Source organism: Salvia splendens, chromosome 9, assembly GCF_004379255.2.
Source record: "Salvia splendens isolate huo1 chromosome 9, SspV2, whole genome shotgun sequence".
Classification (NCBI taxonomy): Eukaryota; Viridiplantae; Streptophyta; class Magnoliopsida; order Lamiales; family Lamiaceae; genus Salvia; species Salvia splendens.
Window position 1 is genome coordinate 3,909,464 of NC_056040.1, and position 25,993 is coordinate 3,935,456.

The following is a 25,993-nucleotide window of genomic DNA, read 5'->3' on the forward strand; positions in this document are numbered from 1 at the left end:
AATGTTCATTTTTTCATGTACGTAGTCAAATTCTTCTTTATTTCTTTCTAAATCTCATGTATATCTTTGTATAATCAATATAAAACAATGTTCAATTTTTTTATTTCTTTAATAGGGGAGAGATGTAGTCAAATTATTCTTTAAATATATTTTTTTTCAAATCTTACCCTCAAATTGAGTACCAGAATTTATAAAACTCATCCTTTATTTATTTTCATTTTAATCTTTGTACCCCATAACTTTCATGTTCGTGTATATGAGTTTCAATTTGGATTGAGTTTGTAAACATTTTATATCTTCATTTGACAATTTAGACTCTTGCAACGGAACTAACATTGATAATTTAGGCTAAAGAGTTGCATTAATAGTTAAGACTCTTATCAATGAACTGTAAGTCTAATGAACTATAAGTCTGTAACTGATGGATAATTTAAACTCATATCAATGCGTCAGTGAACAAATTCAAATTTCATGATTTTTCAAATTGATTTTAAAGTTGGGAAATTGGTCCATATGGCTGAAGTTTAGAATTTTTATGGTAATTATCCAAAAATAAAAATATCTAACTTTCGTTAGTTCGCATGTTGACTGAATAATCTCTTGGAAATCGCCTAAAAATTCTCTTGAAAATCGAAGGTTGGTTATCTGAAAAAAGAAAATATTCAAACCCGTGGGAATATAATTAATTTAGCTTTCTTCCTTTTGAGCCAAAACGATTAATTTCGACTTTGATTTTTATCTTCTAGAAAGTGACTCTACTGTTCTTTTCTCTAATAACCAAATGCCAAAAAATTCACTTTTAAAATTAATAAAATTAAAGGGTGCAATTTACATTTTCCTCGTCTTTTCTTTCTATTTTGGTATGCTTTTCAAATGACCCCATGTCACAATCAAGGACTTTTTTCTAATTCGAAGATTTTTCCTATAATTATACAGTTGTAGTATTCTTATAATTTGCAAAAATGGTCTTCCTTTTTGAAATATTGAAGAATAAAATATTGAGTGGAGAGTGGCTGGGGTAATAATTAATTGAGAGAACATCTTTTTAGGTCCACGAACTTTATCGAAGTATCATTTTAGGTTCGTGAAATATCATTTTAGGTCCGTGGACTATAGGTCTCTGGCGCAAGATGAGTGACGAAAGAATTATCCAAATTACCCTTTGAAGGCCTTAAGGGCATTTTCGTCCAGAAAAAGTTTAAAATACCTCAAATGATATTAAATTGTAGTTGACGGACCTAAAATGATATTTTCAAAGTTCACGTACCTAAAATAATACTTTGACAAAGTTTATGGACCTAAAAAGATGTTCAATCTAATTAATTTGTTTTCTCTCATTTATGTAGCATTCATTTAGCCTGCTTATTTCATGATATAACTCAAACAAATTGAGAAGTCGTATAAGTCGGGCTCTCGTATTAAAAAGGATTAGGAAAAATACAAATAACAATTTTAATGAAGTAGTACTACTAAATTATATTTATATATGTTACAAAATTCCAATTCATAAAACGGTACTCCCTCCGTCCCACCATAAACACGACACTTCTTTTAGCACAATATTGAAGGAATTGATATTTAAAGAGTTTAAGAGAGAGAAAAGTAGAAGAGTAGAAAAAATAAAGTAGATGGAAAAAAAAGTATGACAAATGATATTTTACTTAAAATGGAAATGACTCACTTATGATAGGACATCCCAAAAAAGAAAATGTCTCGCTTATAGTGGGACGAATAGAGTAAATCATTATCGATAAATTGATTAAACAAGATAAGACATTTAGTTTGGCGAATAAGATAGATAAGATTGATCTATCGGGTTTTTTCTATCAATGGGAACGCCCCGTTTGATCGAATAAGCCAGTTATTATTGTTCTATATATTGTTATTTACGTGTCTCATATTTTTCATATTCAAACTAATTTTGAAAAAAGTTTATTTATTTTATTATTGTCCGGTAGAAACTAAATTTCTTATAAATATGGCATTATCAAACTTGTACACAATCTTATATTTATAGTTAGATTCATGACTCGAAATGTAAGTTCTCATAAAATCATTCATATCGCTATGCAAAATACGATAAATAATTTATACTCCTATTATATACACTAATATATTATCGTTGTAAATTGTAATCCTGCTAACATTTCTTCGTTTTGTTTGTTTGACTATTACTATCATGTTTATCATTGTTTGACTCGAGCATTTATCTCTAATTACGAGAGAGATGGTTTGATAAACAATATTAATAGTAACTCTTTTTCATGAAAATCATGAGTCGCGATCAAAGTATTTTATTCGTTTTGATCTTCAATTTCGTATAGTAGTTATGAAGAATTATTATAAAAATTACTTACATGCCACATTTCAATTTCTCCTTCATGTAGGTGTCAGATAAGGTCGTTTGAAGAAATTATATATTTAAAAATTAAAATGAAAGAAAAAATCTAAATTCGTAAGATCGAACTCGGATTTGTTATGCTCCACGTGAAATAAGTAAGACAAATGGTGGTGTGCGGATATACGACATTAAAAAATTACTCCATCCGTCCCCTCATAATTGAGTCATTTTTTTATTTTGAGAAGTTCCCTCATAATGGAGTCATTTTTATATACTCACCATTACTTTATTCACTTTCTACTTTATTCTCTCTCTTACTTTTTTTTATCTATTTATATAACTCACTCAATATTCATTTCTTAAACTCTGTGCCGAAAAGTTCCGCCTCAACTATGAAGAAACGGAGGGAGTAATTAGTCTCATTTATTCACGCAGTCCACAAAAATAGTACTAGTAGTTTATGTTTATCATCATTTTGATTCGCCCCTCAAAATTAGTATACTTATATATTTCATTTTTTTCTAAGGAGACAATTCTCATTCTCCACTAACTATCCTTCAATAACTTTTTTTTATCTTATACTCTATCAATTTTGCATTAAAATTTGTGTTGTTTCATTCTCCACGTACTAAAAATACTACAAAATTTTATCGATCTTATTTTACCAATTTTGCATTAAAATTTGTGTCGTTTCTACGTTCTCTATTTTTATGAAGACTGATGAATTTTATACTACCATTATACATGTAACATCCGTAGTTTTTTCAAACTATTAATTTTCCCACATATGTTTAGAAGTAAAATTTTAAAATTTATTTTTATGAACTATTATATTCTTTTTTTTTTGCATTTCATGAATACGGTATATCTATCTGAATGTTTTGATTTATATTTGAAGACTCTAAAATCAAATTATTGTGACGAGAGTGAGACTAAAAGCCAAAGAAAATTGTAATTAGTTCGTATGGTTATTCAAGGCTCTAAATATTCAAATATTATAAGTGTAAGTGGTTAACTAACTTCGCACGTGTATTAAGTTGCTGACCCAAACTATATCCATTCAAACATTGTTTATCGGTTTATCTATTTCATCATCAATTTTTGACCGCCTAGGGTTTGATTTATTATATCAATGGGCCCCATCAAACCTAACTTTGGTTAACTATTTCTCTCTAGAAAATTAACCATGGTTAATTATGTCGGGTCTAACTTGGAAAAAAAATTAAAAAATTACTCCATGTATATAATTATAATATACCAACTCTGGTTAGATCCATCAGACTAATAGTATAGTACATTTTCTTCATCCTCTTTTTCCTAACAATTTCTTTTTTCTTAAATAAATAAGAGAATAACGTTAGTTGGTTTCTGAACTGTTAGGAATAATTTAACTAAATTAATTTCTCTAAAATCGGGCGTGCAATTAATGTATGTATTAAAATATTCAAATAACAAGATAGCCGATATTTAAGTCGTGAGATGAACTGCATCAATAAAATTACCCAATCATCAATAAAATAAGATAGCGGATATTTGGTTGATGCATGATATATTAGGCGTTTCTTACCCATTCATTAGTATGTAATTGGGCTCTGTCCATTTTTTTATTAAAAAAAAATATGACACGACTTTTATAGTTTAAATTTATCTGATAAGCAAAAAATTTATGAAAGTGGGATACTAAGCGAAAAAGAGACAAACAACAACTGTAAATTATGGATTGCTGGACCTATAATTTAAAAAATCAGTAAAAAAAATTGTGAAGTTTAAATTTTTTGAGTTTGAATTTTGTGATGGAATCTGATGATATAACAACAATGAAAATATATGTGCATGAATGTTATCATCGGCGAGTTAAATGATGTTATCTATTTATAAAGAAAATGATTTTATTTGGTAAAAAACGACGGTAAAAACAGTATCAATATATCATAAGTGACTAATCTGTTTTTTTAACAGTAAATTGACAAATTCGAAACTTTATAGTGTTTCTGAAAGATGTTTTGATAATATATCATAAGTGACTAATCTGTTTTTTTAACAGTAAATTGACAAATTCGAAACTTTATAGTGTTTCTGAAAGATGTTTTGATAATATCTGCCTATATGATTAAGCCGTGTAGATTGTAGAATGGACTTAAAAAATCTTAATTCTTAAGCAATTATATATGTCCGGCAAGCTTACGTTTGTTCAATTTTGTAGGTCAACATAATCTACACATATAAAAAAAATTCCAGTTTCATGCGTGAAAAATTGCCAACTTTATTAACAAAACGAAAAAAACAACTGTAGTAGTTAGACATAGTATTTTCTATGACTTATTTATCTTTTCTGATAATATTTTTTTACCACCACCAACCTGCTTATGGAGTAATTTATTTTGCTCAAAATCTTTGACTCCTTATTTCTGATAAGAGTTTTCTAAAGGGTGCTCGTGTGATTGTGATTTGTTAGTAATTTATGAGCATTGAGCAATTTCAAGGGTTTACTTAAATTCATTTTTTAATGTCTAACATACGTATGTAGGAGGCGTGTTTCAATTAATTATACTATAAGTTTTTGAATTATAACATTTTATATATTGAGGGTGAGTTGGTGACTGAGTTTGGTTTCATTGGCTTCGGTGAGAACAACTCGATCTTGCCCTTTCCTTTAAAGAAGTCGTTAGTTTATTACTCTTTCCGTCCACGATTTAAAATTTCAATTTGAATTTGTGTAGATATTAGAGATGCGATGAAATTTGAGTCGGCGTAGACTAAACTAAATACTCATGCAAGTTGATATATTTTGGAGAGATATTTTTTACTCTTACATACTCCCTCCATCCCAGCCTAAGTCTATAATTCTCTCTTTTAATTAATTTTATCTCCAATTTAACTATTTATTATTATTTTTTCAAAATTAGTCCAAAAATAAAACTGTCTCACTTAGGCTGGGAGAATGGAGTACTAATTAATACTATTACTATTACTATACAACTTAATGATTTTAGGGGTGTAACTACCAAGCTTTTCTTATACACTTCAATCATATCAAAGTTGCTAATCACAAAAATCATAACAAATTAAAGTGAATGAGAAATAAGAGGAAATTGCATGTGGTCAAATAAAGCAACTAATTAATTGTAGCTATGTTAGAGCATCCACAATAACCGGCGTCACCACCGCCACGCCGATTTTTCGCCCACGCCGGTTTGACGCCGAACCATTGGAACCGGCGTGGGCGAAATCGGCGTCAAAATCGGCGTCGCCATGCCGATTCCCGCGCTGACGCCGGTTCCGACGCCAATCCTCACGGGCGCCATTGTGCGTCCCGGATCGGCGCCAAACCGGCGTCGGATTTAATTTTTTTTTTTGTTTTTCGAACACACTATATATACGCGCGTTGAACCTCATTTTCATTCGCACCACTTGTTTTAACGAGTACTCTCTCTCTACCTTACTTTCTGTACAAGATCAATAACGAGCAATGGAGAACAACTACGAAGGTACTCCAGTTAATCCCGGGGGATGGTCTCAGACTCCCCCGCCTCCCGGTGTAGGGTCTCAGACGTCCCCGACTCCCGGGGCAGGGTCCCATACTTCCCCGGCTCCTGGGGGAGGTGGTTGGCCTCCGATGAGCGGGTACTACAACATGTACCCGTGGCAGCATATGATTCCGGGGTGGGCACCCGGCATGCAGCACCCTATGCAGATGATGCCGGGGTGGGCACCCGGCATGCAGCCACCGGCGCAGCAGATGATGCCACCGGCGCAACAGATTATTCCCCCGGCGCAGGGGACGCACGGGGGGGACAACGCCTATCGGCCGACTTTTGATTTTTCCACCGGTTCTTCGCACACATCGACCCCAACGGATGCACAGTATACGGAGACCTTCTCCTTAGCGGACTTGGGTTTTGATATTAACGAGGTTTCGGAAACTCTCATTCAAAGCCAGGGAGTAGGGCGGGGTAAGAAGAAGGGCAAGGCGAAGAAGGTCGGCGAGTCGTCGCAGCCCCAAACCGAAATCCGGGGCCGGAGGAAGTGGACAGACGCGGAGAACGTTGCGGTTGCCAAGGCGTGGGTGAGTGTCTGCGACGATCCTCTGGTTTCGAACAACCAGAGGATCGTCAACTTGTGGGCCAAGATAGCCGCAGCCTACAGGGCATTTTGCCCTGAAGGGCGACCGTGCACCGTGGAGGAGGTCCGAAAGTGCTGGGACCGAATCAGGGCTGGCGTCTCTCAATTTTCGGGTTTGTACGCCAACGCCCTCCGCATGCAGACCAGTGGCCAAACAGAGGAAGACTGCAGGAGGATTGCGGAGAGAGCCTACCCCGATCCGGATAAGAAGTACTATGAGTTCACCTACTGGAACTACTACGTTGTGCTCAACGAGTCGGAGAAATTCCGGGCAGGCGTCGACGCTGGCTGGCCAAAGAGGCAGAGACTGAACTATACCGGAGATTATAGCGGCAGCAGCGGTGGTTCGTCAGACCTCCCTGAGACGGCCCAGGAGGTCCCGACTCCTCGGTCGTTCGGTCGCCGACCTCGCCCGGTTGGGCAAAGGCGGGCGCAGCAGGTTGCGAGGGGGGCACCCCGAGTTCCCAGGATGTCCATTCGGCATCCTCCCTCGGCAGGTCTACCGAGGAGCTCAAATTCTTCGCGCGCCAACAAACGCGCGCTCAAATGGTGAAGACCTTAGCCGACTTCCAAGCGGGGGTGGACCCCGAGGTGAAGGATTTTCTTCGTGTATTGCTCCAGAGCCAGCGTGAAGAATTGGAGGCGATGAGGAGGGACACCGGCGGGAATAGCCGCGGCGTAGGTGGTGACGGCGGCGGCGGCGGCGGCGACGACGGTGAAGAAGCGCTGGGCGACGACGGAGACGAGGACGGCGGCGATGAGTGATTTTGTTTTACTTTTTTAAATTAATGTACTTTTTAATTTTTGTACTTTTTTTATATTATTGTACTTTTTTTATAATTAATGTACTTTTTAAATTTTAATATTATTATTCGAATTTTCCGTATTTGTCTCGTAAATTAATTTCCGTATGTTGATACAAGTGTAAATTAAATTATATAATTGTTATTAGTGATGTGGAAAGGTAGTGTGAAGGCTATGTGAGGGCTATTTGATGTCCAGTTGATGTGGCAAGCTGATGTGGCAGGAGAATTGTAGTGCTGATGATGTGGCAGTGTGAAGGCTATTTGATGGCTATTTGACGTCCAGTGCTATTGGAGATGCTCTTAGGGATCAAGTACATTGTAAATATGCGCGATTTTGATTACATGTTGATCCCATACTTTTAAACGAAATTTTACTCACGTGCGATATTATTTATGTATTAAAACTCAATTAGTTTAGCATGTTAAAAACCCAACAACCTTTTCCTTTCCTTTTATTTTGTCTCTCTTTTTTGGGAGGACATAAATTTTACGTATTTGGTAGGTACTATATATTAGAGTTCAAGCAAAATTATATAAGTGTTTACTTGTACTAATCATTTGCAGTTGTCGCCTACAATGTGGAGGATCTTAATTTATTTATAGGTATTGTTAGGACTCAAAACATGCCATCCACAACTTTGTCTCTTAACCGTCTCATCCCTTAATTATTTATGGGTCTCACTGTACTTTTCACTCCATCTCTTAACTAAAAGACAGAACATGCCCTCCATCTCTTATCCGTCTCTTAACCATCTATTAACTTACTGTTCATTCAATTTCATTTTTTATTTTTATTTCCAACAAATTCAATTAATAAAAACATATTTAATTAAATAAAATAAAATTACAACTTAAATTTCTTAAATAATTAATAAAAACATAGATAAAAATCCTAAAAAAATTGAAAAATACATAATTTAATTTCTTCCGCCAAATTTTGCTCAAATGTGCTCCATTAGATCATCTTGGAGTTGGGCGTTGGCGGTAGAATCATGTGTCCTTGCCCGAATAGACAACCGATCTTGCAAAGACGGATGCACTCCACTGCGAGGTGGACTACTTGCGGTAGATCTTTCGAGGGGTTCAGGGTCGAATCAATTTCCCGCCTCAGGTCCTTCGTCGGCGACAATCATGTTGTGCAAGATTATGCATGTATACATGATGTCGACCATACTCTCCATGAACCACGTACGAGCCGGTGCTTTGATAATGTTGAAGCGCGCTTGGAGAACCCCGAACACCCTCTCCACATCCTTGCGAGCAGTCTCCTGCTTCTGCGCACAAAGAGCCTGTTTTTCGTTTACCGGCCTGTTGAACGTCTTTACGAAGGTTGGCCACTTCGGGTAGATGTCGTCGGCAAGATAGTATCCCATTTTATACCGCCAGTTGTTAGCGATGAAGTTGATGGCCGGCGCTTTACTATCCAAAACTTCGGCGAAGAGGTCGGATTGGTTGAGCACGTTGACGTCGTTGTTCGATCCGGGGACCCCGAAGTACGCATGCCAAATCCATAGCCGGTAGTCGGCAACGACCTCGAGTATAACGGTGGGGTGGGTGCCTTTGTGGCCGCTCGTGTATGACCCCCTCCACGCCACAGGGCAATTTTTCCATTGCCAATACATGCAATCGACGCTGCCAAGCATCCCGGGGAATCCGTGCACTGCACGGACGCCTTTGCAGAATTGCATCAAGCACATTCTCCTAGTGCTTTCTCCAATGTGGAGGTATTCGTCGAACAAATCTGTCGTTTTTTCAGTCGCAAGCTGACGGATTGCTGCAGTACATTTCTGCAGTGTCGTGGAACTCTTCCCGGGCTGCCAATGTATTTGCGATGTGGAGAAATAGCGGTCGCCGCATGCAGAAACGGCGACGGAAGTAGGTATCTCTCCATACCGGGTTATCACAGAAGTAGTCGCGTACTAACCTTGTGGCGGCTTTCTCCCGGTTACGATGGATGTAAGTCCGGGATCGTCTTTGGGGCGGCGCGACTTCATCCGCCTCCCTACGTCGATCTTCTTCAAGTGATTCTTCCATTATTAGACGCATTTGCTCAAATGGATCCATGAATGTATTAACTTTGGTAGAAGAATAAAAGAGATGATTTGAGATGAAAATTGGAGAGGAAATGGAGGTAATTTGAGAAGAATAGATGTGTGTTTGTGTGTAATGAGGATGAAATAGAAGTATTTATAGAGTAAAAAAAATAAAAGAAAAGGAAAATGGTCGGCGAGTGGGCGTCACGCATGGCGCCGGAGTGCGTCACGTCGCGCAAGCGAGTGGCGAGACAACTCGCGCGCCGTCTCGGAGGGATGGGCGTCTCGGCGGGCTGGGGACGAGACGGGACGCTGCAACGCGTCTCGCGCCCGTCTCGTCTCGGAGGGACGAGATAAGGGACACCCGCGAGACGCATTGCGGGTGCCCTTATAGTGATTTGGTAACCACTCAACTATTCAGGCTACTTATAGCAAAATTATGCAAGAGTCAATAAGAGATTAATTAGTAGATACGTTGATAGTTAATAATGATTAAAAGATAGACTCTTCTCACAAGAACTTGAAGCATGACTCAAAATATCTAAATACATCCACCATTGGGTTGTGGATTAAAGTCTAGGATAATGGGAAGGAAAAAGTCAGAAATCTTGCTGACTGCTACTAAGGTCTAAGGTGATTTGCTATTTTCTTCGCTTGTTTGCTTTTGTTACAATTGTAGGGTGAATCTTTATGTCTCCTTATGATTTCGATGGGTTTGGTTTTGATCGGCTCTTGCAATGGTTTAGTGCGAAAGGATAATTATCTTTATTCTATCTTCTACTTTTTGCTTTCCCTTTTTTATTGCTGAAACTTTAGTTGTGCATGATTCACCGGCCTCACAGTTGGCCTTTTATTCTAATCGAAATAGAACTTATAAGAAAATAATTCGGTAACTTGTGTGTAAGGCTTATCACCGCTATACTGATTCCGATTTAATCGATGGAAGACAGTTCCAAAATCCAATCAACTGAATGGACGATTACGATTTAATTATACATTCCTAAATAAAACTATGATATCCAAGATAAAGAAAAGAAAATAAAAGAAAATAAATAGGCGTACGTTTGAATTCAGACATAACCGGTAAGAACATAGAAAATTCTGGTCAACTAAAGCGGCCGGCTTTGCCCTCACTTTCCCCACACAAGAAAACTAAACACAAACTACAGACAACAATTTAATTCACTATTCAACAATCATTAAATACCTTTCTTTCAAAATCTTCTTAAATAGGAGTAAAACAAAAGCACAGTGTGATTCACATCAATATACTAGAATACTTCAACACTAAACATTTGACCGGGAAAAACAAAACTCCCATTAAATTTCTTCGAAATTCCAAATTTTTTAAATTAGTTTTATTCTTCAAGAATATGTTGAAATCCCAACAACCGTTTTCTGACAATTAGCTCAGAATCCCAAACAAATCTAGCAGAGCTAACTGATCATGTCAGAAGACGAATCCGATCACCTTCTCCGCGCCGCCGCCTCTCTCCTCTTCTTCCTCCTCTTCACTGGTACATCTCACTTCCTCAAATTTTTATTCACCAAACTTCTGCAAAATGTGATTGTTAATTGGAGGTTTGAGAGTTTCGAAGATGATTGATTGTCGGAGTTGACCGCATTTATTACACCAAACTCCAAAACTAATCATTTTAATTTTGTCGGAAAATCAAAACAGGAGAGCTCGTGATTGGCCAATCATCATCGCTAGAGAGAGACGGAGACATCCTTCTCCAGCTTCAGACATTCCTCAAATCCCAAAACCCCGTCGCCGAAAACCGCGGCAGATACACAAAATGGAACAACTCCGGCGACACCTCGCCGTGCGCGTGGCCGGGGATCAAGTGCGACAACTCCACAAACCGCGTCACAGAAATCGACCTCTCCGGCTGCAACGTCGCCGGAGAGCTTTTCGCGAACTTCTCCGCCTTCACCGAGCTCTCTCACCTAGACCTTTCATCGAACACCATCGGCGGCATGATCCCCGACGATCTCGGCCGGTGCCGGAGCCTCAAATTTCTCAATTTATCGCACAATATCATCTACGGCGAGGTCAACCTCACCGGCCTCGACAATCTGGAGATTCTCGATCTGTCACAGAACAGAATTCAGGCGGCTATCCACCTCACCATACCGGAAAATTGCACGAGCTTATTCTTAACGAATATCTCTAGCAATAACTTCACCGGAGAAGTAGGAGACATCTTTGTGAATTGCCGGAATTTGAAGTTTCTCGATCTCAGCTCGAATCAATTGAAGGGAGACATATGGTCTGCATTTGATCAGATGGAGGAAGTCTCGTTGTCACAAAACCGATTCTCCGGCGAAGTTTCCGCCTCGATTTTTTCCACAAACTGCAGCTTGAGATCGTTGGATTTGTCGGAGAATAACTTCACCGGAGAATTTCCATCTCAAATTTCCAATTGTAAGGATTTGGAGATGCTGACTTTGTGGGGGAACAGTTTCACTGGGCTAATCCCTATGGAGATTGGATTTTTGCCTAAAATTAGGGCATTATATTTGGGGGGAAACAACTTTTCAAGAGAGATTCCAGAAAGTTTAGTAGGTTTAAGCAATTTGAAATTCCTTGATTTGAGCAGAAACAGCTTCGGAGGCGAAATTCAGGAGATTTTCGGCCGATTGAAGCAGGTCAAATTTCTTCTACTTCATAAGAATTCATATGTAGGTGGAATTCATTCCTCCGGTGTTCTTCAGCTTCCAAACATTGTTAGATTGGATTTAAGCTACAATAACTTCTCCGGCCAGTTGCCGGTGGAGATCTCGCAGATGGCGAGCTTGAAATACCTAATTCTCGCCTACAACGGTTTCACCGGCGGCATACCTTCCGAATATGGAAACCTCTCTGGAATTCAAGCACTTGATCTTTCCTTCAATAGCCTCAATGGATCCATACCTAACACATTCGGCAACCTTAGATCGCTGATGTGGCTGATGCTCGCGAACAACTCGTTTTCCGGCGAGATCCCGCCGGAGATAGGGAACTGCAGCAGTTTGCTATGGCTGAATTTGGCTAACAACAAGTTTTCCGGGGCGTTGCCGGCTGAATTAACGAAAATCGGGAGAGATGTCAGGCCGACGTTCATGCTGAATCGTCGCGAGAGCGACGAGATGCCGGCTGGATCAGGCGAGTGCACTGCGATGAAGAGGTGGATTCCGGCGGATTATCCTCCTTTCAGCTTTGTCTACGATCTTCTCACGAGGAAGAAGTGTAGGATTTTGTGGGACAGGATTCTCAAAGGGTACGGTCTGTTTTCGGTGTGCTCCCCGGGAACGAACGTTCGGATGATGCAGATTTCCGGCTATGTCCAGCTCGGTGGAAATGAGTTTTCCGGCGAAATTCCGGCGGAGATTGGGGACATGTTGAGTTTCAGTATGTTGCACTTTGGTATGAACCGGTTCAGCGGTGAGCTGCCTTCGGAGTTGGAGAGGATGCCGTTGGTGGTGCTGAATGTCACACGGAATGCCTTCTCTGGCGAGATACCGCCGGAGATAGGCAACCTCAAGTGCTTGCAGAATCTCGATTTGTCATGTAATAACTTCTCCGGTCAGTTTCCGACTAGTTTGGACAACTTAAGTGATCTGACCAAGTTCAACATTTCTTACAATCCCTACATATCTGGCTCTGTTCCCGCGATCGGACAGCTGGCAACGTTTGATAAGTGGGCGTTTCTCGGGGACCCTCTCCTCCGGCTGCCACCATTCATCAGCAACGAGACGAATGGGGCGGCCCCCGGGAGGAGTAAGGGTGGGAGGAAGGATGAGTCAAGAGGAATAAATGTGTTTTTAGTGGTTTTGGCCTTGATTCTTGCTGTCTTAGTTTGTGGGATATTGACACTTATAGTGTGCCTGCTCGTTAAGAAGATCCCTATCGAGTCAAGAGGATATCTCTTGGAGGAGTCGAAAGGCGTGTCGGGCTCAAGCTCATCTTCGCCATGGAGGTCGGACACGATCAAGGTCATTCGTTTGGACAAAACGGCCTTCACGCATTCGGATATCTTGAGGGCTACTAGGAGCTTCTCGGATGATAGGATTATTGGCCAGGGAGGCTCTGGCACGGTTTACCGAGGCGTGCTGCCTGATGGTAGGGAGGTGGCGGTGAAGAAGCTGCAGTCGGAAGGTGTGGAGGGAGAGAGGGAGTTCAGAGCTGAGATGGAGATGTTGAGTGGTAACGGACTCGGTTGGCCTCATCCGAACCTAGTCACGCTCTACGGTTGGTGTCTGAACGGGTCTGAGAAGCTGCTCGTGTACGAGTACATGGAAGGGGGTAGCCTGGAGGATCACATCACTGACCGGATCGGCCTAAACTGGCGGAGGCGTCTCGAGGTCGCCATAGACGTGGCGCGGGCACTCATGTTCCTGCACCACGAGTGCTACCCAAGCATCGTGCACCGGGACGTCAAGGCCAGCAATGTGTTACTTGACAAGGACGGGAAGGCCAGGGTGACCGACTTTGGGCTGGCCCGGGTCGTGGACGCGGGTGGCAGCCACGTCAGCACCATGGTGGCGGGGACCGTGGGGTATGTTGCACCCGAGTACGGGCAAACGTGGCAGGCAACCACGAAAGGGGACGTGTATAGCTACGGTGTGCTGGTGATGGAGCTGGCCACTGGGAGGCGGGCGGTGGATGGTGGCGAGGAGTGTCTGGTCGAGTGGGCCAAGCGGGTGATGGGGAACGGCCAGAGACGACCGGGGGTGCCACTGCCTGTGGCTCTGCTCGTATCTGGTCTAGTCGATGGAGCGGACAAGATGGGGGAGTTGCTTCGGATCGGGCTGTGGTGCACGGCGGAGACGCCACATGTTAGGCCTAACATGAAGGAGGTGTTGGCCATGTTGTTTAGAATTTCTTGCACAGAAAAGGATTTTGCACATGCTTCTAATTTCAATTGATCTTATATCAATGTATAGTCTTTTTTTGTTAAAATTATTCTCTGTAATTATCACACACTGTTAGAGGGGGGTAAGATTAACCATATTTGTTTGATGGAATCAGATTCTAGCCTTTTTGCGGTTGAGGTTAGGTTAGGATAGTTTTGTGAATTGGAAGTGAATAAAGATGGATTTTTTAAGCAAATGTGTCCTATATTCTCATAGACATTGAAGAAATATTACTCCACACAGCTTGCACCATAGCAATTAGCAACTAAAAAGCTTGGCCTAATCATGCAAAGCTTAACCTAAAATCACAAGCCGTCCTCCGAAAAGGCCACAATTAAGCTGAAATCTCAATATAATTCTGAACGACTAAACTGAATAATACAAAACCCTATTTATAAGAACTAACGACGACTCCTAATTGACAATAATAATCCAAATGATAAACATGAATAAAAGTTGCTAACAAACTATAATATCTAAACAATTAATAACTAAATGCATATTTGTTAGGCATGTTAAATTAGCACAAGATAATTAAGATGGGCTTTAAGATAAGGATATGCTATCTTACTTTTTTAGGCTGTTAAATAATCCATTCATTTGAATTAATTCACTCCGGGCCTTAGCGGGCCAAGATGGACTTTGATGGCCTAACATGACCTTATTTTATCTACATATCAAATTCTCTATCAATTACTCCACTCTTGAAACAGCCTTGTCCTCAAGTCTGGAGTTGAAATTGACCACGGATAATTTTCCGATCCGACCAAAAAATTGTTGATCCGACCGGTGGGGGGTCATAATCATGCTTGCGAAACGAGACAATTTGCAGAGCAAATGAATACCCAAAAGATCAAGGAACTTTGATCATTTTAAAGTAACATAGGTCAATAAATCCATCTGTGCTGAGCTCCACCATGATCCTAAGAGAAGCTGGAGGTTAGCTGTGTAATATTATGACAGCGAAGAAATCCTTCGTCAGTGGACACCTTCCAACCAACCGCCGTAGTGAATTCTTGTTGGGGCAGGGGATGCTGTTGGAGGGGAAGCATCAGGGCTGGTGTTGCAAGGGGAATAGCAACCCTAACAAACTGCAGGTTCTGGGGTTGGAGGGGGGAATAGCCAAGGTGGGGAGAGATGCCGTGTTCATATCTGGTGGAGCCTCTGCATTGGGGATTCCGATGGTGCCAGCATCTCTGCATTCAACCCAAAATATAATCATAAATGTTTCACCGAATCATTATTTTTCATCCAGACATTCAGAAGAAAAAAAAGCTCAGGTTGATATTTTACATCATTTGTTGTGGTAAGGCTGTATAATGAGCTTATGATCAAGGAGTTTACTCCACTTCTGTACACCTTCATCATAATCAGGTAGAATCCTTATCAATAACTAACGTTGAGCACACAACGTTGCCACGTACCTGCACAAGCTCAAGTGGCCCATTTCTAATAAGAAGCATTCTCCTGAAGCAACACGTCGTTAGAATTGCTCCATCCTAATACAAAGAAATAATGTTAGGGAAGGAATTAATCAAACTTAGCCCAACTTGGATAATTTAAGGACAATACTGAGTAAATGAGAACCCTCACATGCTACAGGTAGAGCACACTACCAATAATCCCCACAGGAACAAGACCCGTCCCTGAAGTGGTGGAAACGATTGATATCTCTAACAAAGATCTCTCTCGATACTATCTTAGAGATGTACTTGAACGATGTATGGCAATCCAAACAGATACGAAGGTTCTTCTTCACCCTAATAGGAGCTCCGGGCGGGGTGGCTATCAGTCCAAAAGCCACAGCAAGCTTTTCACTGTGGTACGAGAGGAGAATCTCCTTTTCTTTACTTTCAACACGATGGAGGTCTGTGTCCAACAAAGGAACATAACCCGCTTTGGCCATTAGATGCCCCAGTTCCTCGAGTTTCAAATATATCTCTTCACTTCTAGGATGGCTGCTGTCTCCAACAATAAATGTGTGTATCTTATCTTTCACCTCCATCCAGCTCATCCCGGGTTCCTTCTTCACTTTCCTGTCTTTCATTAATCTGCGCACCTTAGCAACGTCCTCCCATAATCCTGCCGAGGCATAAATATTAGCCAGGAGAGTATGTGTACTCGATTTTTCTGGTTCAAGAGTATAGAGCATCTCAGCAGCATGTTGTCCTAGCTCTACATCCTTATGAATTCTGGCGGCTCCAAGAAGTGTCCCCCATATGGCGCCATTAGTTTCAAACGGCATGCTATTAACGAGGTCCTTTGCTTCATCCAACTTACCAGCTCGGCCAAGGACATCAATCATGCAAGCATAGTGCTCCTGCGTTCGTTCTATGCCAAATCGCTCCTTCATAGTGTCAAAATACCGTTGAGCTTCATCAACTAGACCAGCATGATTACAGGCAGATAGGACACTGACTAATGTTACGTGATTGGGAGTTGTACCATTTTTCAACATGTCATTGAACAAATCGAGGGCCTCTTTACCCAGGCCGTGTTGTGCTAGTCCACCAATCATCGCGGACCAGGAGACAACACTTCTCTCCGGAACCTCAGAGAAAGTGCAACCAGCGTCCTCGATACTTCCACATTTGGCATACATGTTGACAAGGGAATTCCCAGCAAAGATATCTGAGCTAAACCCCATTTTCAAGACATGGACATGAATTTGCTTCCCCTGCTCATAAGCTGATAAATTTGCACAGGCATTGAGAAGAGAACTGAAAACGAAAGAATCTGGCTTGATACCCATTTCTGATAGCTTCAAATAGAGCTTCAAAGCTTCTTCACCTTGCCCCCGTTGAGCATATGCCGTCATTATTGATGTAAAAGATGGTAGATCCACATTGGGGCATTCTCTAAAAACTCTAGCTGCATCATTAACCTGACTACATTTCCCATATGAGTCAACAAGGCTGTTTGTAATGAAATTATCAGCTTCGTAACCACACTTCATAATAAGCGTGTGAACTTGCTTGCACATGCTAGTAGCCTGCAAGTCAGCAATAGCATTAAGCACTGCTAGTAAAGTAGCATGGTTAAATTCCATAAATTCCTTATGCATCTCTTGAAATAGGGTAAGAGCTTCCCTGATCTCCCCATTCTGTGAGAGTCCAGAGATCAATGCATTTATTGCAACCAATTCCTTTTCCGGCATCAAATGATAAACAGTTAAAGCATACTTCATCAAACGACACTTACTATACATGTCAATGAGGCCAACACTCACAAAGCGATCTGTCATCGTCTCCAGCTTTATCAATTTGGCATGAAACTGTTTACCCAATTCCTTCACACCTAATGCTGCACAAGCTCTAAGAGCACTAGACATGGTGAACATATTAGGGTTCACCCCGGAGCTTTTCATCCGATCTAACAATTCCAAAGCCCAAACATGATGTTCGTGAGATACACAACCAGCAATAAGAGCATTCCAAGAAACAATATCAGGTTCTGGCACATTACCAAAAACAGCTATCGCACCTCCTAGATCTCCTCCTTTTGCATACATGTCTACTAGTGCATTCGATGAGAACGGATCACTCTCGTACCCCAGCTTTATCAAATAGCCATGAATCTTCTTCCCTTGACCAATATCTCCTAAACCTGTGGCAGCATTTAATATAGTTGACAAACTATACTCATCGGGCCTAATTCCACCCACAACCATCTCCTGAAATAATCCCATTGCTTTCCCAAAAAGATCGCTTTGAGTATAACATGTCAACAAAGCATTCCAAGAAACCACGTTTCTATCCGGGATGTCCTCAAACAACCTCCTGGAATCAACAATACTACCACATTTCGCATACATGAGCACTAAAGTATTTGCCACAAAAACATCCGACTCAAATCCAGCAACTACTACAATTCCATGAACCTGCTTCCCAAGCACAAAATCGCTCGTGTTTGCACAAGCCTTGAGCACGCTGGGGAAGGTGAACTCGTTCCCCTTAACGCCCAAGGCCTGCATTTTGTGGAAGGCCAAAGTAGCCTTTGCGCCAAGGCCGTTCTGTGCATACCCAGATATCAGCGAGGACCAAGAAACCAAATCCGGTTCAGGACTTTCATCAAGCAGTTTGCGGGCATGGGAAATAGCTCTAGACTTGGAATAAAAATTTATCAAATGGTTACGATGATTAGGATCATGGGATAATCCATGCTTAACTATCTGGGCATGGATTTGGAGGCCCTCATTTACGGACTTGGTTTGCCTGAGCAATGGCAAGAACTTTGAGTAGGATATGGGAGATGATTGAAGAACCATAAACTCCAGCTGCCTGAACATAAGAAACATGTTAATTTATCAAGAATGGAAAGTAACAACAATAGATTTCTTCAATCTTCACTAACTTCAAAGTAAAATGCTGGTAATTTTAAGAATCAGGTAATGATTGCTTTCTACTCCCTCTGTCCGTGAATAGGAGTCCCTTTTTTCCATATTAGACCGTCCGCGAATAGGAGTCCCGGTTTACTTTTACCATAAATGGTAATAGGGTCTCACCTTCCACTAACTCATTCCACTCACATTTCATTTAAAAGTAATATATACAAGTGGGATCCCCATTCCACTAACTTTTTTCCACCCACTTTTCTTAATATTTCTTAAAACCCGTGCCGCCATGAAATGGGACTCCGAATAGCGGACGGAGGGAGTAGTTATTAATATCCACATACAACAATTCAAAAAATAGGGAAGTTGTTGGAAGGGAGAGGACAGAAGTCTATAACGAGCAGGAAGTGTACAACAAATGTGGCAATTGAAAGTCAAATGAATCAAAGAAATTGGAGTGAGTATTACCGTAGGTTTTGAAATTTCAGAGAAATGCTGAATGAACAATAATATTAGCACATAATCGCAACAACAAGCATACTATTATTCTATATATATTCATTTTATATCTAGCAACATCAGCTTAGTTAAGAAATTAAATATTAATGCAGATTGCAGAATAGCCTACCTCGTGCATTCAAAATTCCTCGATCTGGTGATTGCTTACTCCTACACCTTGTCTTTTCCCTGTCTACTCGCGATCAACTTACAAATATTCTGATCATTAATATCATCATAATATTGTTGGGATTTACGCACACAAGGCTTTCACACACTCAAGAAGATCACACACACTCACTGTTGTATGAGATCACACAATGCAGAAACACACACACACTCACACTTTGAGTATTGAAGATGATAATCTTGGAGAGAAACTGGAAAACTCTTTATTGATTACACTCTACTCTAAACTACATACACGGTGAGCTATTTAAAGCTCTACAATCAAGTAGCAACTGCTACTAACTAACTACAAGAAGAATCAAGAAAGCAAAAAGAATAACCGCTACATCTCAGCTAACTAACTGCTGCTCCAACGGCTAGTTCGGCTAGGTTGCTTCTTCCTTCTCGGTTCAAGTCCGAACTCCTTCCTCGGCTCAAGACCGAACTCCTTCCTCGGCTCAAGACCGAACTCCTTCTCGGCTCACAACCGAACTCTTCCTTCTCGGCTCACAACCGAACTCTTCCTTCTCGGCTAGTTCCAGCTCAAAGCCGAGCTTCCTTCTTCTGCCTTCTTCTTCTCGGCTAGTTCCAGGCTAGTTCCAGCTCGGTAAGCCGAGCTTCCTTACCGAGCTTCCTTACCGAACTCCTTTCTAGCCGAGCTTACCGACTTCTGCCTTCTTCTTCCAACTGAAACGAGCACTCCATTATTACAATTCTCCACCTGAGGGCTCATCTCAGTTCTTGCACAAACATTGATCAATTTCTTGCAATGATCAAACTTGTCTCTACCTAGAGACTTTGTTAGCATGTCAGCCGGATTGTGCAAGGTGTTAATCTTAATCACCTTCACTCTCCCCTTTTCAATCTCATCTCTAATGAAATGCAACTTTATGTCTATGTGCTTGCTCCTTTCATGAAAACCCGGATGTTTAGCCAAGCACATAGCTGAGCTGCTGTCACAATGAATCACCATTGTCTTTTGGTCAAAACCAAAGTCAGAAATCACTCCCTGAATCCAAAAACTCTCCTGTACAGCTGCAGTGAGAGCTATATACTCTGATTCTGTTGTTGATAGAGCAACAACACTTTGCAGACCTGATTTCCAGCTGATTACAGTTCCAAACATGGTGAAAAGATAGCCTGTTTGGGACTTTCTGTTGTCCAGGTTTGCAGCATAGTCTGCATCACAATAGCCCTGCACAACCTCCTCAGATTCACCTTCCCAGCCATTGAAGACAATCCCCCAGTCCTTAGTTGACTTCATGTACCTCAATATCCACTTAAGAGCATTCCAATGCTCCTTCCCCGGGTCTGCCATGTATCTGCTAGTCACTGAGATAGCATGAGCAAGATCTGGTCTTGTACAAATCATAGTATACATAACACTTCCAACCACACTAGCATAAGGGATAGCCTCCATCTCATCAGCCTCTTGCTTAGTTTTAGGGGCCTGCTCCTTTGAAAGCTTAAAACTCTGGGACAGAGGAGTTGATGCAGCTTTTGCATTTTCCATTTTGAATCTCTGCAAAACTTTCTCAATATAGTCAGTTTGCAGCATCCACAACTTCTTGCAGCCTCTATCTCTCTGAATATGTATGCCTAGGATCTTCCTTGACTCTCCTAGATCCTTCATTTCAAAGCTTGACTTCAGATCTTGTTTAACTTTCTGAATTTCTGTCATAGAAGGCCCTGCAAGTAGCATATCATCCACATAGAGTAATAGGTAGGCAATGGGAGTCTTGCCTGCCTTCTTGATGTAAATGCAATCATCATATTCTGACTTGGAGAAGCCAATCTTCTTCATCTGTGCATCAAACTTCTTATTCCACTGTCTAGGACTTTGCTTAAGTCCATAAAGACTTTTCTGTAACAGGCACACCTTGCCTTCTTCTCCAATCTTCACATAGCCCTCTGGCTGTTCCATGAAGATAGTTTCCTCTAGATCTCCATTTAGGAAGGCTGTCTTCACATCAAGCTGTTGTAGCTCCCAGTCAAGCTGATTCACCACAGCCAATAGGATCCTAATTGAAGTGTGCTTCACAACAGGTGCAAACACTTCATTGAAATCGATTCCCTCCTGCTGTGTAAAGCCTCTAGCCACCAGCCTTGCCTTGAACCTGACTCTATCCTTATCAGTGGTCTCAATCTTTCTTTTAAACAACCACTTACAGCTTACCAGCCTCCTTTCCTTACCATCTGTACTCAGCTTGGATTTGTCCACCAAAATCCATGTTTTGTTCTTGAGTAAAGACTCTATTTCCTCATTCATGGCTTCAATCCATCTTTCTCTATCTTTACTCTGCATAGCTTCTTTATATGTGAGTGGATCTGCGCCATCAATACTTTCAGCTGCACACAGAGCATAATACACAACATCAGAGAACTTTGTTGGTGGCCTTGTTTCTCTTCTAACTCTGTCCCTTGCAAGCTGATAGTCTCTGATAGAGTCTGATATAGACTCACCAGCCTGGTTGCCCTGAGTTGGAGCCTCTTCTTTATCTGAATCAGACTCACTCCCTGAGTCAATAACTCCACCTGCTCCTAGGCCAACCCCCACAGGCTCCACCTTGAAGAAATCACCCTCATCTTCACTGGAGTCCAGCTTATCTTTCAGATATGGCATCTGATCCTCCAAGAACACCACATCCCTACTCACCAAGACCTTCTGCTTACCGGGCTCAATACACCAGAGCCTATACCCCTTAACACCCCTCTGATACCCCAACAAGATACATTTCAGAGCCCTAGCTTCAAGCTTACTTTGCCTAGCATGAGCATAGGCTGCACACCCAAACACCTTGTATTTTGAGTAGTCACTATGAGCTCCATACCACATGTAATCAGGAGTTTCAGATTTCAGGGCAGTAGATGGGCATTTATTGATGAGATAGGCTGCTGTATACACAGCCTCACCCCAGAACCTGCTGCTCAAACCAGAACCAAGAAGTAGGCACCTCACCCTCTCTAGGATTGTCCTATTCATCCTCTCCACAACACCATTTTGCTGAGGATTACCAGGAACAGTCCGGTGCCTCTTCATACCCTTCTCTTTACAAAACAGATCAAACTCAGCAGACAAGAACTCTAGGCCATTGTCTGTCCTTAAGCATTTAACACTTCTACCCTTCTCTAGCTCAACCTCCTTACACCATATCTTGAACTTTGTGAGTGTTTCAGATTTTTCTTTAAGAATATATACCCACAACTTCCTTGTATAGTCATCAATGATAGCTAGATAATACTTTCCTCCACCAATTGAACACACCGGTGAAGGCCCCCAGAGATCACTATGTATGTAGTCTAAAGGGGCTGTAGAAGAGTGAATACCTGTAGGATAGGGTGCCTTCTTAGCCTTTCCAAGTATACACTGCTCACAGGGGTTCATCTTGTTGAAATCTCCAGAGATCAGACCCTTCTTGATGAGTTCTTTCAAGCTTCCTTCAGCTGGGTGGCCCAATCTCTTGTGCCATAGCATTATGGAATCATCTGACGCTGCATTGCTTTCTCCATCAACAGCCTTAGCCTTCAGATAATAGAGAATATGCTCTCTGTCAGCCTCCATCATCACTGCATCTCCAGATTTAACAAACAATTTTCCTTGACTCATCAATATGGTGAACCCTTTCTGCTCCAGCATTCCCAATGAGATGAGGTTCCTCTTCACTTCTGGAATATACCTCACCCCAGTTAGGATCTTTATAGAGCCATCTTGTAGGCTTAGCTTTACCTTCCCTATTCCTCTGATCTGACAAATGTGATTATTATCCAGCACCACAGTGCCGGCTGCTTCTTGAAGGTCATGAAACCAGCTCCTATTTGGGCACATATGGAAGCTGCACCCTGAGTCCATAATCCACCTATGACTGACCCCACTGTCACTAATATTCATAAGTTGAGCCGGGGGATCAGCACTCTCCACACAATCAGATTGATTGTGTCCCTCAGAGGCCATCTTTCTCTTCCATGCATGACAATCTTTCTTCAAATGTCCAGGTTTCTTGCACCAATAGCAAGCTCTGGTTTCCTTCTGAGCATCAGAACTTGAGGGTTTAGGGCCCTCAAACTTCTTCTTGAAGTTCTGCTTCTTGAACTTCTTCACATTCAAGGCCTCTGCAGCTTGAACATTGGAGCTTGCAGAGCCTCTGTTGGCTGTCTTCTGGAGTTCTTTGGCCATCAAGGCTGAATAGACTTCTGCATAGGTGATAGGTTTATCTCTTCCATAGATAATTGCATCACTTAACTGGTCATACGAGCTAGGCAAGGCATTCAATGTGAGAATGGCCTTATCCTCATCTGAAATCTTGACATCAACAGATCCCAGGTCATCAATGATCTTGTTGAACTCCTCTAGCTGCTCAATGATGGACCTATCTCCAGAAAAACTACAGGCATACAGCCTCTTCTTGAGATACAGCCGGTTAGCCAAGGATTTGGCCAAGTAAACTTCATCTAACTTGTCCAAGATCTCCACCGCAGTTTTGGCTTCTTGAACTTCCCTCAAGACCTTATCTCCAAGGCACAGAATCACTGCAGAATGTGCCTTGAGCTGCATCTCCTCCATCTTTGCCTGAGCTTTATCATCAAGCACTGGAGCCTTTCCTTTCTCCTCTGGTTTTGCAAGAACTGCGGCCAAGCCTTGTTGAATCAAAACCGCCTTCATCTTCATCTTCCACAGGCTATAATCATTCTTGCCTGTGAACTTTTCTGCATCAAGCCTTGCTGCCATCTCTGAAACCGTTTGATCCTCTGCAAATCAGCTTCAATATCCCTTCCCACAGACGGCGCCACTTGTTGGGATTTACGCACACAAGGCTTTCACACACTCAAGAAGATCACACACACACTCACTGTTGTATGAGATCACACAATGCAGAAACACACACACACTCACACTTTGAGTATTGAAGATGATAATCTTGGAGAGAAACTGAAAAACTCTTTATTGATTACACTCTACTCTAAACTACATACACGGTGAGCTATTTAAAGCTCTACAATCAAGTAGCAACTGCTACTAACTAACTACAAGAAGAATCAAGAAAGCAAAAAGAATAACCGCTACATCTCAGCTAACTAACTGCTGCTCCAACGGCTAGTTCGGCTAGGTTGCTTCTTCCTTCTCGGTTCAAGTCCGAACTCCTTCCTCGGCTCAAGACCGAACTCCTTCCTCGGCTCAAGACCGAACTCCTTCTCGGCTCACAACCGAACTCTTCCTTCTCGGCTCACAACCGAACTCTTCCTTCTCGGCTAGTTCCAGCTCAAAGCCGAGCTTCCTTCTTCTGCCTTCTTCTTCTCGGCTAGTTCCAGGCTAGTTCCAGCTCGGTAAGCCGAGCTTCCTTACCGAGCTTCCTTACCGAACTCCTTTCTAGCCGAGCTTACCGACTTCTGCCTTCTTCTTCCAACTGAAATGAGCACTCCATTATTACAAATATAATTAAAGTTATTCATAGATGTGACTCACTTGGTATTTCTTATACCAAATCATTCTACAATTGACCATTTATTCTTTAGATAACTTGAAATAATCAAGTAAAATCATCCACCTTAAGGTACTAAACTTTTAGCCATCACTACAAACTACTCAAACTTCTATTCTTATTTCACAAGTTACTATGATGCTGGCTGCTTTCCCTCTCTTAGGACTATAAGTATTTAAAGGGGAACAATAATCAGCAACAGCACTTTATAGTTCAATCATAATCAAATACTGTAGTATGGAAGATAGATATTGTATAGATGGGTAAACTTTTCATTAGATATGTGGATTGGCAGTCATTCAATTTATTTAAGTAAAATGTAATAATAAAAAAAACCTCAATATTTAAAATCGATCCAAATCACGTCCTACTATTCTCGGCCCCTTTTCAATTACCAAACTTAGGATTCAATTTCATTCTACTCTATCCTCCAGAGACTAATTACATGCCTAATCTGAACCAATAAAACAAAAAAAAATCCATCAAATCAAGAGAATTGGGTGAGATTCTTCAAACTAGGAGTTAGATGCTTTCATAAACCCGTAATTTAGAGCTCTGCGAGGAGGAATAAGCAAGGTGAATCAATTTCTTACCTTGGAATTTTGCTAGAACTGAAGCTGGTGGATAAAGCTCAAAGGTTTGAAATCTTCGGATTCCGTGAATAGTGAAGGAGAAGAAATGAATGAGGGCACACCGCAGCAGTCGATGACGGTCTCTGCTCAACGGCGCAACGACATTTTCCGGTGGTACAAAGGAGAAGCGAGAGAGCGAGAGAGGTGCTGCTGTGCCTTCTCTTTTTCACCAATGAAAGCTGTGTAAAATTAGGAATATTAGTTGGGCTTTCCTAATAAATTTTTGTCCAAAACATATGTAAACAAATAAGTAGAAAAGAATAGGTAAACCCAAATTTCTTTTAATTTAATTTATTTCCATAAATTAAGAATATTGCCGTATATAAAAATATATTCTTTCATTTATCTATACATAATAAAAGGGGAATTTTGGAAAAAATAACAAGAATGAAGTTATATGTTTTTAAACAAAATTAGAAAAATGAAAAGAAATTATTTATTTTTGTAATAATTAGGGGAATTGAAGTGAAAAGAGTTTTGAAAATAATAAAAATGTCATAATGGATGTTCTTAATAAAATTACGAGAGTGAAAATATGTTTATACATATAAAAAAAGAAAAGAAATGCAAACTATATTTTTAAATCATTCAAGCTATTTTTTTATAGATATCATTATTTTCTTGCTATTATAAGTATATAATACCAAAAAATTAGTGAAATAAATGTAAAGTATATGTTGTTGC

General features: G+C 40.9%; 2 protein-coding genes across 6 annotated transcripts; one reads left to right on the top strand and one right to left on the bottom strand.

Annotated features, from left to right (window-relative positions):
• The first annotated feature begins 10,492 nt into the window (after nt 1-10,492).
• LOC121747055 (probable LRR receptor-like serine/threonine-protein kinase At1g74360) lies at nt 10,493-14,439 on the top strand. Its single transcript, XM_042141038.1, has 2 exons — nt 10,493-10,819; nt 10,984-14,439. Exons 1-2 carry the CDS (start codon nt 10,750-10,752, stop codon nt 14,211-14,213), a joined length of 3,300 nt encoding a protein of 1,099 aa, XP_041996972.1. The 5' UTR covers nt 10,493-10,749; the 3' UTR covers nt 14,214-14,439.
• Nucleotides 14,440-14,669: 230 nt separating this feature from the next.
• On the bottom strand, nt 14,670-25,594 carry LOC121747271 (pentatricopeptide repeat-containing protein At5g04780, mitochondrial-like). Of its 5 annotated transcripts, XM_042141283.1 has the most exons (5): nt 25,271-25,594; nt 19,163-19,239; nt 15,795-18,481; nt 15,495-15,700; nt 14,670-15,397 (listed from the first exon to the last, which is right to left on the bottom strand). In XM_042141283.1, the coding sequence occupies exon 3, from the start codon at nt 18,466-18,468 to the stop codon at nt 15,814-15,816; it is 2,655 nt and encodes an 884-aa protein (XP_041997217.1). In that variant the 5' UTR covers nt 18,469-18,481; nt 19,163-19,239; nt 25,271-25,594; the 3' UTR covers nt 14,670-15,397; nt 15,495-15,700; nt 15,795-15,813. The 5 variants fall into 5 exon arrangements, with proteins under 5 accessions (XP_041997217.1, XP_041997218.1, XP_041997216.1 ...); XM_042141284.1 differs by lacking the exon at nt 19,163-19,239; XM_042141282.1 differs by lacking the exons at nt 19,163-19,239; nt 25,271-25,594 and having other exon boundaries at nt 15,495-15,552; nt 15,626-15,700; nt 15,795-18,489.
• Between the last annotated feature and the right edge of the window lie 399 nt (nt 25,595-25,993).